This window comes from Ascaphus truei, chromosome 17, assembly GCF_040206685.1.
Source record: "Ascaphus truei isolate aAscTru1 chromosome 17, aAscTru1.hap1, whole genome shotgun sequence".
Classification (NCBI taxonomy): domain Eukaryota; kingdom Metazoa; phylum Chordata; class Amphibia; order Anura; family Ascaphidae; genus Ascaphus; species Ascaphus truei.
In genome coordinates this window covers 31,320,903-31,334,687 of record NC_134499.1, presented here as the reverse complement: position 1 = coordinate 31,334,687, position 13,785 = coordinate 31,320,903, and the positions used below count along the sequence as shown (strand labels likewise).

The 13,785-nt window shown below is 48.7% G+C and overlaps 1 protein-coding gene across 3 annotated transcripts in view; it reads right to left on the bottom strand.

The window, feature by feature from the left end:
• TMEM43 (transmembrane protein 43) overlaps positions 1-13,785 on the bottom strand; it is a 268,845-nt gene that overhangs the window by 15,371 nt on the left and 239,689 nt on the right. For all 3 annotated transcript variants that reach the window (XM_075574617.1, XM_075574616.1, XM_075574614.1), the window contains 7 exons: positions 12,599-12,693; positions 11,143-11,192; positions 10,098-10,167; positions 9,621-9,691; positions 9,046-9,167; positions 8,149-8,223; positions 7,339-7,440 (listed from right to left, as the gene is read on the bottom strand). In XM_075574617.1, the coding sequence (XP_075430732.1) occupies positions 7,339-7,440; positions 8,149-8,223; positions 9,046-9,167; positions 9,621-9,691; positions 10,098-10,167; positions 11,143-11,192; positions 12,599-12,693 (585 nt within the window). The remainder of the gene's footprint in view (positions 1-7,338; positions 7,441-8,148; positions 8,224-9,045; positions 9,168-9,620; positions 9,692-10,097; positions 10,168-11,142; positions 11,193-12,598; positions 12,694-13,785) is intronic.

The following is a 13,785-nucleotide window of genomic DNA, read 5'->3' as shown; positions in this document are numbered from 1 at the left end:
TGTGCAGGGATGTGCCTGTGTTATATTGTTACCGTGTGCAGGGATGTGCCCGTGTTACATTGTCACTGTGTGCAGGGATGTGCCCGTGTTACATTGTTACTGTGTGCAGGGATGTGCCCGTGTTACATTGTTACCGTGTGCAGGGATGTGCCCGTGTTACATTGTTACCGTGTGCAGGGATATTCCCGTGTTACATTGTTACCGTGTGCAGGGATGTGCCCGTGTTACATTGTTACCGTGTGCAGGGATATTCCCGTGTTACATTGTTACTGTGTGCAGGGATGTGCCCGTGTTATATTGTTACTGTGTGCAGGGATGTGCCCGTGTTACATTGTTACTGTATGCAGGGATGTGCCCGTGTTACATTGTTACTGTGTGCAGGGATGTGCCCGTGTTACATTGTTACTGTATGCAGGGATGTGCCCGTGTTACATTGTTACTGTGTGCAGGGATGTGCCCGTGTTACATTGTTACCGTGTGCAGGGATGTGCCCGTGTTATATTGTCACTGTGTGCAGGGATGTGCCCGTGTTACATTGTTACTGTGTGCAGGGATGTGCCCGTGTTACATTGTTACTGTGTGCAGGGATGTGCCCGTGTTACATTGTTACTGTGTGCAGGGATGTGCCCGTGTTATATTGTCACTGTGTGCAGGGATGTGCCCGTGTTACATTGTTACCGTGTGCAGGGATGTGCCCGTGTTACATTGTTACTGTGTGCAGGGATGTGCCCGTGTTACATTGTTACTGTATGCAGGGATGTGCCCGTGTTATATTGTTACTGTGTGCAGGGATATTCCCGTGTTACATTGTTACTGTGTGCAGGGATATTCCCGTGTTACATTGTTACTGTATGCAGGGATGTGCCCGTGTTATATTGTTACCGCGTGCAGGGATGTGCCCGTGTTATATTGTTACTGTGTGCAGGGATGTGCCCGTGTTACATTGTTACCGTGTGCAGGGATGTGCCCGTGTTACATTGTTACCGTGTGCAGGGATGTGCCCGTGTTACATTGTTACTGTGTGCAGGGATGTGCCCGTGTTACATTGTTACTGTGTGCAGGGATGTGCCCGTGTTATATTGTTACCGTGTGCAGGGATGTGCCCGTGTTACATTGTTACTGTGTGCAGGGATGTGCCCGTGTTACATTGTTACTGTGTGCAGGGATGTGCCCGTGTTACATTGTTACTGTGTGCAGGGATGTGCCCGTGTTACATTGTTACTGTGTGCAGGGATGTGCCCGTGTTACATTGTTACCGTGTGCAGGGATGTGCCCGTGTTACATTGTTACTGTGTGCAGGGATGTGCCCGTGTTACATTGTTACTGTGTGCAGGGATGTGCCCGTGTTCCATTGTTACCGTGTGCAGGGATGTGCCCGTGTTACATTGTTACTATATGCAGGGATATTCCCGTGTTATATTGTTACTATATGCAGGGATATTCCCGTGTTACATTGTTACTGTGTGCAGGGATGTGCCCGTGTTCCATTGTTACCGTGTGCCGGGATGTGCCCGTGTTACATTGTTACTATATGCAGGGATATTCCCGTGTTACATTGTTACCGTGTGCAGGGATGTGCCCGTGTTACATTGTTACTGTGTGCAGGGATGTGCCCGTGTTACATTGTTACCGTGTGCAGGGATGTGCCCGTGTTACATTGTTACTGTGTGCAGGGATGTGCCCGTGTTCCATTGTTACCGTGTGAAGGGATGTGCCCGTGTTACATTGTTACTGTGTGCAGGGATGTGCCCGTGTTACATTGTTACTGTGTGCAGGGATGTGCCCTTGTTACATTGTTACTGTGTGCAGGGATCTTCCCGTGTTACATTGTTACTGTGTGCAGGGATGTGCCCGTGTTACATTGTTACCGCGTGCAGGGATGTGCCCGTGTTACATTGTTACTGTGTGCAGGGATGTGCCCGTGTTACATTGTTACCGTGTGCAGGGATGTGCCCGTGTTACATTGTTACTGTGTGCAGGGATGTGCCCGTGTTACATTGTTACCGTGTGCAGGGATGTGCCCGTGTTACATTGTTACTGTGTGCAGGGATGTGCCCGTGTTACATTGTTACTGTGTGCAGGGATGTGCCCGTGTTACATTGTTACTGTGTGCAGGGATGTGCCCGTGTTACATTGTTACTGTATGCAGGGATGTGCCCGTGTTACATTGTTACTGTGTGCAGGGATGTGCCCGTGTTACATTGTTACTGTGTGCAGGGATGTGCCCGTGTTACATTGTTACTGTGTGCAGGGATGTGCCCGTGTTACATTGTTACTGTGTGCAGGGATGTGCCCGTGTTACATTGTTACTGTATGCAGGGATGTGCCCGTGTTACATTGTTACTGTGTGCAGGGATGTGCCCGTGTTATATTGTCACTGTGTGCAGGGATGTGCCCGTGTTACATTGTTACCGTGTGCAGGGATGTGCCCGTGTTACATTGTTACTGTGTGCAGGGATGTGCCCGTGTTATATTGTCACTGTGTGCAGGGATGTGCCCGTGTTACATTGTTACTGTGTGCAGGGATGTGCCCGTGTTACATTGTTACTGTGTGCAGGGATGTGCCCGTGTTACATTGTTACTGTGTGCAGGGATGTGCCCGTGTTATATTGTCACTGTGTGCAGGGATGTGCCCGTGTTACATTGTTACTGTGTGCAGGGATGTGCCCGTGTTACATTGTTACTGTGTGCAGGGATGTGCCCGTGTTACATTGTTACTGTGTGCAGGGATGTGCCCGTGTTACATTGTTACCGTGTGCAGGGATGTGCCCGTGTTACATTGTTACTGTGTGCAGGGATGTGCCCGTGTTACATTGTTACTGTGTGCAGGGATGTGCCCGTGTTACATTGTTACTGTGTGCAGGGATGTGCCCGTGTTACATTGTTACTGTGTGCAGGGATGTGCCCGTGTTACATTGTTACTGTGTGCAGGGATGTGCCCGTGTTACATTGTTACCGTGTGCAGGGATGTGCCCGTGTTACATTGTTACTGTGTGCAGGGATGTGCCCGTGTTATATTGTTACCGCGTGCAGGGATGTGCCCGTGTTACATTGTTACTGTGTGCAGGGATGTGCCCGTGTTACATTGTTACTGTGTGCAGGGATGTGCCCGTGTTACATTGTTACCGTGTGCAGGGATATTCCCGTGTTACATTGTTACCGTGTGCAGGGATGTGCCCGTGTTACATTGTTACCGTGTGCAGGGATGTGCCCGTGTTACATTGTTACTGTGTGCAGGGATGTGCCCGTGTTACATTGTTACTGTGTGCAGGGATGTGCCCGTGTTACATTGTTACCGTGTGCAGGGATGTGCCCGTGTTACATTGTTACTGTGTGCAGGGATGTGCCCGTGTTACATTGTTACTGTGTGCAGGGATATTCCCGTGTTACATTGTTACTGTGTGCAGGGATGTGCCCGTGTTACATTGTTACTGTGTGCAGGGATGTGCCCGTGTTACATTGTTACTGTGTGCAGGGATGTGCCCGTGTTACATTGTTACTGTGTGCAGGGATGTGCCCGTGTTCCATTGTTACCGTGTGCAGGGATGTGCCCGTGTTACATTGTTACTATATGCAGGGATATTCCCGTGTTATATTGTTACTATATGCAGGGATATTCCCGTGTTACATTGTTACTGTGTGCAGGGATGTGCCCGTGTTACATTGTTACTGTGTGCAGGGATGTGCCCGTGTTACATTGTTACCGCGTGCAGGGATGTGCCCGTGTTACATTGTTACCGTGTGCAGGGATGTGCCCGTGTTATATTGTTACCGTGTGCAGGGATGTGCCCTTGTTACATTGTTACCGTGTGCAGGGATGTGCCCGTGTTATATTGTCACTGTGTGCAGGGATGTGCCCGTGTTACATTGTTACTGTGTGCAGGGATGTGCCCGTGTTCCATTGTTACTGTGTGCAGGGATGTGCCCGTGTTACATTGTTACTGTGTGCAGGGATATTCCCGTGTTACATTGTTACCGCGTGCAGGGATGTGCCCTTGTTACATTGTTACTGTGTGCAGGGATGTGCCCTTGTTACATTGTTACTGTATGCAGGGATGTGCCCGTGTTACATTGTTACTGTATGCAGGGATGTGCCCTTGTTACATTGTTACTGTGTGCAGGGATGTGCCCTTGTTACATTGTTACCGTGTGCAGGGATGTGCCCGTGTTACATTGTTACTGTATGCAGGGATGTGCCCGTGTTACATTGTTACTGTATGCAGGGATGTGCCCTTGTTACATTGTTACTGTGTGCAGGGATGTGCCCTTGTTACATTGTTACTGTGTGCAGGGATGTGCCCGTGTTACATTGTTACCGCGTGCAGGGATGTGCCCTTGTTACATTGTTACTGTGTGCAGGGATGTGCCCGTGTTATATTGTTACTGTGTGCAGGGATGTGCCCGTGTTACATTGTTACTGTATGCAGGGATGTGCCCTTGTTACATTGTTACTGTGTGCAGGGATGTGCCCGTGTTACATTGTTACTGTGTGCAGGGATGTGCCCGTGTTACATTGTTACTGTGTGCAGGGATGTGCCCGTGTTACATTGTTACTGTGTGCAGGGATGTGCCCGTGTTACATTGTTACTGTGTGCAGGGATGTGCCCGTGTTACATTGTTACCGTGTGCAGGGATGTGCCCGTGTTACATTGTTACTGTGTGCAGGGATGTGCCCGTGTTACATTGTTACTGTGTGCAGGGATGTGCCCGTGTTACATTGTTACTGTGTGCAGGGATGTGCCCGTGTTACATTGTTACTGTGTGCAGGGATGTGCCCGTGTTATATTGTTACTATATGCAGGGATATTCCCGAGTTACATTGTTACCGTGTGCAGGGATGTGCCCGTGTTACATTGTTACTGTGTGCAGGGATGTGCCCGTGTTACATTGTTACTGTGTGCAGGGATGTGCCCGTGTTACATTGTTACTATATGCAGGGATATTCCCGTGTTACATTGTTACTGTGTGCAGGGATGTGCCCGTGTTACATTGTTACCGCGTGCAGGGATGTGCCCGTGTTACATTGTTACCGCGTGCAGGGATATTCCCGTGTTACATTGTTACCGTGTGCAGGGATGTGCCCGTGTTACATTGTTACTGTGTGCAGGGATGTGCCCGTGTTACATTGTTACTGTGTGCAGGGATGTGCCCGTGTTACATTGTTACTGTGTGCAGGGATGTGCCCGTGTTACATTGTTACTGTGTGCAGGGATGTGCCCGTGTTATATTGTTACTGTGTGCAGGGATGTGCCCGTGTTACATTGTTACTGTGTGCAGGGATGTGCCCGTGTTATATTGTTACTGTGTGCAGGGATGTGCCCGTGTTACATTGTTACCGTGTGCAGGGATGTGCCCGTGTTACATTGTTACCGTGTGCAGGGATGTGCCCGTGTTACATTGTTACTGTGTGCAGGGATGTGCCCGTGTTATATTGTTACTGTGTGCAGGGATGTGCCCGTGTTACATTGTTACTGTGTGCAGGGATGTGCCCGTGTTATATTGTTACTGTGTGCAGGGATGTGCCCGTGTTACATTGTTACTGTGTGCAGGGATGTGCCCGTGTTACATTGTTACTGTATGCAGGGATGTGCCCGTGTTACATTGTTACTGTGTGCAGGGATGTGCCCGTGTTACATTGTTACCGTGTGCAGGGATGTGCCCGTGTTACATTGTTACTGTGTGCAGGGATGTGCCCGTGTTACATTGTTACTGTGTGCAGGGATGTGCCCGTGTTACATTGTTACCGCGTGCAGGGATGTGCCCGTGTTACATTGTTACTGTGTGCAGGGATGTGCCCGTGTTATATTGTCACTGTGTGCAGGGATGTGCCCGTGTTACATTGTTACCGTGTGCAGGGATGTGCCCGTGTTACATTGTTACCGTGTGCAGGGATGTGCCCGTGTTCCGTCGTTACCGTGTGCAGGGATGTGCCCGTGTTACATTGTTACCGTGTGCAGGGATGTGCCCGTGTTCCGTCGTTACCGCGTGCAGGGATGTGCCCGTGTTACATTGTTACTGTGTGCAGGGATGTGCCCGTGTTACATTGTTACCGTGTGCAGGGATGTGCCCGTGTTACATTGTTACTGTGTGCAGGGATGTGCCCGTGTTATATTGTTACCGCGTGCAGGGATGTGCCCGTGTTATATTGTTACTGTGTGCAGGGATGTGCCCGTGTTACATTGTTACCGTGTGCAGGGATGTGCCCGTGTTACATTGTTACCGTGTGCAGGGATGTGCCCGTGTTACATTGTTACTGTGTGCAGGGATGTGCCCGTGTTACATTGTTACTGTGTGCAGGGATGTGCCCGTGTTATATTGTTACCGTGTGCAGGGATGTGCCCGTGTTACATTGTTACTGTGTGCAGGGATGTGCCCGTGTTACATTGTTACTGTGTGCAGGGATGTGCCCGTGTTACATTGTTACTGTGTGCAGGGATGTGCCCGTGTTACATTGTTACTGTGTGCAGGGATGTGCCCGTGTTACATTGTTACCGCGTGCAGGGATGTGCCCGTGTTACATTGTTACTGTGTGCAGGGATGTGCCCGTGTTACATTGTTACTGTGTGCAGGGATGTGCCCGTGTTACATTGTTACCGTGTGCAGGGATGTGCCCGTGTTACATTGTTACTGTGTGCAGGGATGTGCCCGTGTTACATTGTTACTGTGTGCAGGGATGTGCCCGTGTTCCATTGTTACCGTGTGCAGGGATGTGCCCGTGTTACATTGTTACTATATGCAGGGATATTCCCGTGTTATATTGTTACTATATGCAGGGATATTCCCGTGTTACATTGTTACTGTATGCAGGGATGTGCCCGTGTTCCATTGTTACCGTGTGCCGGGATGTGCCCGTGTTACATTGTTACTATATGCAGGGATATTCCCGTGTTACATTGTTACCGTGTGCAGGGATGTGCCCGTGTTACATTGTTACTGTGTGCAGGGATGTGCCCGTGTTACATTGTTACCGTGTGCAGGGATGTGCCCGTGTTACATTGTTACTGTGTGCAGGGATGTGCCCGTGTTACATTGTTACTGTGTGCAGGGATGTGCCCGTGTTCCATTGTTACCGTGTGCAGGGATGTGCCCGTGTTACATTGTTACTATATGCAGGGATATTCCCGTGTTATATTGTTACTATATGCAGGGATATTCCCGTGTTACATTGTTACTGTATGCAGGGATGTGCCCGTGTTACATTGTTACCGTGTGCAGGGATGTGCCCGTGTTGCATTGTTACCGTGTGCAGGGATGTGCCCGTGTTACATTGTTACTGTGTGCAGGGATGTGCCCGTGTTACATTGTTACTGTGTGCAGGGATGTGATGACTCTGCTCACCTCTGCTGTGTGAGCTCCCAGGTATAACAGCTCCAGAATGTCCCCAGACTTGGTTTGGTATGTGACCAGCTCTTCACCGCTCTGACGGGCGATCACACTCACCTGAGTTTGAAACCGAACACAAGAACATCAGATTAGAACCATCCCCTGCCGGGCTGTCTCACTTGTGCAAATACGGACTTACCCTGAAGAATGTATTAAAAAATACCAGCACACACCAAACAGGATTTAAATATTCTTTCTTCAACTCTACTTCCGTTTCCTGCATGTAAATTCCTCTGGGTACATATTGCATTAGAATGAAAGCAGCAGAACAGGCGGTTTAAATTGTTATTTATCTTTTATTACAGACTTGAAGCAGGGGGTCTCCGGACCTGAACTGTGTTCATTCCAGCTCCGGGGACCCCCTGCACCCAGAAATACTTACCTTCGTAGCGACGCCAGAATCTCTGCAGGCAGAGAAACTGTGTGCCTAACATAATGGCGACTTTAAATGTCCCGCGGGCCAATAGTAAGCCATCACGTCAACCGGTGTGACTGGGACTTAAAATTCACAGGGATACCAGCAGCATCTAAGGAGGTAAGTATCCCTGGAAGCAGGGGATCCCAGAGCTCAAATTAACACCGTTCAGCTCCGGAAACCCCCTGCTTCAAGCCTGTAATTAAAAACCGCCATGCAGCTTGTAGTGCCGCTCTTAACTAGGACTTCCCAAATTATTTGTAAATGTTTCTCCCGCACCACTGACACAGCGCTTGGAATATGTTTCTATGGCAGTAATGTGAAACCCAGTGAGAAAGGTATATAGTTACCGTGTCAACTGGTCCGAAAGGAGCGCCGCCGATAGCCACACCAGCGTACCAGAAAGAAATACGCAGGTCTCCCACCTGTAAGTAAGTGACAGTAGTGATCAGCTGGTAGTGTATAGCGACATCGAAGCACCAATCACGGGGAGAGAATTCTCCTATATCTCCACAGGTACAGCATCTGGTACTGTATATACTGTGAGACCACATCCCGAGTATGCAGCCTGTTCATACAATCGGAGAGATCACCCTGTGTAGGATTTTAGGTGCTCAAGTATAACCCGAAACGCGTAGGTGTGTTACCTACTGTTGCTGGATGTGTGATCCCCTTATGAAATAAATCGTTTTTATGCAGCCGTGAGCCTCCTCCTGCATCTTGGGCAGTGCACTGCCTTCATCACCTGTATCTTGCTCAAGTATAATCCCCATTAACTCACCAGGATAGGGGTGGCCACCTCCAGTCCACAAGGGCCACCAACAGGTCAGGTTTTCAGGATATCCCTGCTTCAGCACAGGTGGCTCTCATTATGACAGAGCCATCTGTACTGAAGCAGGGATATCCTGAAAACCTGACCTATTGGTGGCCTCCCCTGCACTAGGATGTCAAAAGTAAAGATGTGGGTGCTTGATGCCCAGGGAATGGTTGATAACTGTAGCGCAGAGAGCTGCCGACACAAGTGAGAGGAGACTGTGTACTGTATCCATGTTGTGGGTCCATGCACGAGATTCATATAGCTACAAGGTAACTGGTTCAGAGAGTTCTAGGGAACTGAAAATGCTCTTTGGCTCATCTCTCCGCTCCAATTTCAAGCAGAACTCCCAGACTCCTTCCTGCCGGCTGCTCTCACGCTGGGTTGGTGCTTTGGTTTGTAATGAGGACATTGCTTTTGCAGGGACACGCACCTCTGGATTTCTGTGGTCGGCACTTTGGTAAAAATAATGGTCTTGAGCAGTGACGTCAGCGTGAGGGTTCACCATCTGGGACAGGCTCATCTGCTTGAAGTTATCGATCTTTTCAACCAGCCCTGAACAGAGCAAAGAGAGGACCTGTGAACCCTTTACTTCAGTGGGGAGGCCAACTCCAGTCCTCAAGGGCCACCAACAGGTCTTCAGGACATCCCTGCTTCAGCACAGGTGGCTCAATCAGTGGCTCAGTCAAAGAGTGCCGGAGCAGGGATGTCCTGAAAACCTGACCTGTTGGTGGTCCTTGAGGACTGGAGTTGGCTGCCCCTGCTTTAGTTACATCTAGTGAGAATGATGAATGAGTTATTTCCCCCAGCTAGTCTACTGTATGTGAGCAGCTCCACATGTAAATAAAGTAACTCACGCTATCTTTCTAAACAGCCTTGGTTTGGTTTTCATTAGCCGGATCTTGTTTTCATTTAAAATAATCAAATTAGGATCTCACAAAAAGGGCGGAGGGGGCAGGGAGAGGGGGAGAGGGGGGGGAGGGGGGGAGGGGGAGAGAATGTGCTTACCTTTGGAAAGATAATAACCTCCAACTTGCACGTCTGAAGCGACGGCAGTGAAGGATTCCACAGCCATAGCACTGGAAGAGAGGTTTGAAATCAGTGATCAGAGCTGTACAGTACATTGCATTCACTTTGGGCGCTAAAGCCTGCTATAGCAATCAAAATATGCTCATTATAATAAAACTCATTAAACATGGCATTGAATTTTAAAATAAAAAAAAGGTAGTATCTAATACTACAGAACTGATTTTTTTTAAATACACATGTAGGATATTGCTTGAATTGCTCCTTTCTATGTATCCACATGTTTCTACAGAAGATGTTTCCTCCTGTTCTTTTCTCACACCTGACGATTTAGCCCTTATTTACTAGGTCAGTGGTTCTGAGCTTTCTATTCTCATCTCATCTGCCTGTAATATTTATATTTGTATTTTTGCGCTTCCTTCTGGTGTTTTGCAGTAAGAGAGGGACAGAGAGAGTTACCTGGGGTTACGATGGGCGATCTCTCTGTCAAAATGTCTGCTGCTCACCAGCTCCGACCTCCATTCTGTGTCTAGTGAAAACACACAGAGAGGATCCTGCGGTCACCAGCCTGGGATAACGTTCCTCAGTCACTGTTACAGGGGTAATCCCAGTGGGCAATTATTACTTGTTACATAGAATTGAAACAGGGGGTACTTGGAGCAGAACCCCAATAATTTCAGCTTCCGGAGATATTTACCTCCATGGGGATGCCGGCAGCCGCTCCGCTAGCAGGGATCACATAGTGGCGGCTTGTCAAAGCTCCCGCGTCCTGCGGGCCAATCGGAAGCCGTGACATCATTCAGTGAGGCTTCCTATTGGTCCACGTGACGCGGGAGCTTGAAACTTTGCTCAGACACCGAGACCCCCTTCGGGTGCCTGTAGTTCGGGAAGCAAGTGGTCCCCGAAGCTGAAATGAACGGGGTTCAGCTCCAGAGACCCCCTGCTTCAATCCTTTGTAAAATAACAATAACATATATATATATAAAGCAACTGTAAATATTACTGTATGTTCATTTGCATGTCTTAGACAGGTCTGCAACCCTGTCTTTCACCATTATCGCCCAGCACACAGCGCTTCCACTGCAGCAAGGGATTCTGGGAAATGACATGCAAATGAGCACTCAGTGCCACCTTTTGTCTCAAGCTCGTATTACACAAGCCAATGCATGCTGTTTTAAACAGCTTTTAGACAGAGGCTGGGATGAGATGCAAACCCACTCACAGACATGTTTCAACCTTGATGGGTATCATCAGTGTGAGGTTGGTTGTAATGGCTAAGCTGGTTTGAGACTATAGACTAGGTAATCACCACAATTATTAAGGTTATGGTGGGTAAAAAAAGTGACAAATATATATATATATATATATATATATATATATTTTTTTTTATTTATATTTTAGAAAGAAATTCTATATGTTCTAAAAAAATGTGCCCCCTTGAATTGCTCCATTAACGTGACCTCACAAATCAGGAACAGAGAGCAGGTAAGTGACTAGTACTTACTGTAGGTGTATCTCGTCTCCTTTTTCATCTCACCATCTTCTTCATACTCTCTGCAGACAAAAAGATTGTCCCAGTATCAATCAGGTCACCGCCGAATACGATTTCAAGCTCTTCAGAGCAGGATCCTCATCAGTATGCAATAATATATGCGATAACACATTTAATATAAAACAGGTTGGTTATATTACTTTCCTGTATTTCCTCCTCCCTTCTACGGCGCACTGGAATATGTTGCTGCCTTAGGCTGCGTCCATAGGACTGCAGCGGTGCGGAGGCGCGCGGAGGCTGAGGGAAAGCGAGTGCTTTCCCTGGCCTTGGTTCGCGCGCCGTCCGGGGGCGTGTCGGGGGGGCCTGTGACGTCACGGAGCTGGTTCGCCCTCATTGGACGAACCTCTCACGTGACCTACGCTTCCGCACGCTTGCGGAAGCGTGCGCGAGCCCCTGCTAAAGCCGCTCTCATTGCGGCTGCAGGGGCTCACTGAGAAGCGTCAGCGCACCTAAGCGCTGACCCTGGACGCAGCCTTGGAGTGAATAATATTAAAGGTACCTGAAAGCAGCTGGAGTGCGGTGTGATCCTGTATTCTCGCTCTACATTGTTACCAGTTAAAGCCTTTGGTGAGTCCATCAGGTGCCCTTTGATTGGTGGTAATAATGGATGCTTCGGCGTGAACAGCAAATTATGTGGATTCTAAAGGATGTCACAAGGTTTCTACCAAGTGAATCCTGAGGAGGAAAAACCAGCTCTCCAGAGCTCTGTTCAATATATAGAAAAAGGGACTTTATTGTGGACGGATCAACGTTTTGATTGCCCCTGTTTTCACCGAAACGCGATACGCCCACATTAAAGCCCCTTTTTTAATCATGTTGAAGAGACTTCTGGAGTGCTGGTTTTCCCACATCAGGATTCACTTTGCAGAGATTACGGGTGTAACCGGGCAATATCCAGCTTGCTAAGCGACAACTGGACGCCAATGTGTGAAAAAAATGTTACGTACCTGAACACTGAGGGAGATTTCCCCAGGTAATTACCTCCACCATCTCCTCCTCACCCTGTCACTGAATCCATGAGCTGAAGGGCCAGAGAAGTCAGAGCAGGTAACTCATTAAACTGCAATAGTGCCGACTGGGGCACGATCGCACAGAAACTCACATGGGAGCTCCCATGTGAGTATCCTGAACGGCACTATCGAAGTCTAATGAATAGCCCCCAGAGAAGCACCCAACAGATGCAGCAATGAAATGTATCTTCTACCTAAAGCAGCAGCATGTATCTGACCCCTATTCAATATGCGGCGAGGCCATTTCCAAGCATGAGAGAACAGATTAGCGCCATGCAAAAGAACGGGAATAAAACCTTCTCCAGCACAGGGAAGTCGTCTTAGTGAATCAAGCCCTAAAGCCGATGGGACCAGCACCTAACTGCTCTAAAAATACACAGCGTCTACAATTCTCTTACTTTGAGTCTTCCAGTTCCACCCACTGGTACATCTCAACCTGACGCTTCAGCTTCACACAATGGATGGAAACCCCGTAGTTGGGATCGTACAGGGGCTGCAGTAACACAAAGACGGGGGGGGGGGGGGAAATAAACGCGTCACAAATCACAAGGGAACCGCATGAACCCCCTCGCTCTGCGGGGGCGGCAGATCGTGGCTTTTATTTCCAAGAGTCGCACGGCCTCACTAAGTCTAAATTATTACCCGGCGTGAGATCATGGTCTAAAGTTAAACATAAGATTGTAAGAATAAAAAGAAGACACAGCGCACAACGCTCATAGTGCATTAAAATATATATAATGTGATACAAATAAAGGTGAGTATTAGGCGTACATTTAAGTAAGAAAAACAGGCATTGGAGGGTTATTGTTACCCATACACCACTCGGGACGACAGTGGAGAAGTCTTCAGTGTGCAGACACACCACTCCTGGCGTCACGGTCACTTGCACCCAGACTGGGTCTTGACTGGTAACCAGCTCCTGTTGTAGATAGCAGTTCAGCAGGGCTCACAATACACGCAATGTCCTCAGATAGGGCAATCTTTGCAGCAACACAAACCACGCTGTCCTTCACTCCGTCCGGTACTTCCGTATTGGTGACGTCACTCGGGAGCGTCAGCGCGTCGTAGCCCTTCCGGACAGCGTTATGGCCCGCAGGAGGATGTTATATAGTCCAAGAGTCCAAAAAGTTCTCAGAGCAGCTAGAGTTCTATTATCCAACGCGTTTCGAGACCTAGCTGTCTCGAAACGCGTTGGATAATAGAACTCTAGCTGCTCTGAGAACTTTTTGGACTCTTGGACTATATAACATCCTCCTGCGGGCCATAACGCTGTCCGGAAGGGCTACGACGCGCTGACGCTCCCGAGTGACGTCACCAATACGGAAGTACCGGACGGAGTGAAGGACAGCGTGGTTTGTGTTGCTGCAAAGATTGCCCTATCTGAGGACATTGCGTGTATTGTGAGCCCTGCTGAACTGCTATCTACAACAGGAGCTGGTTACCAGTCAAGACCCAGTCTGGGTGCAAGTGACCGTGACGCCAGGAGTGGTGTGTCTGCACACTGAAGACTTCTCCACTGTCGTCCCGAGTGGTGTATGGGTAACAATAACCCTCCAATGCCTGTTTTTCTTACTTAAATGTACGC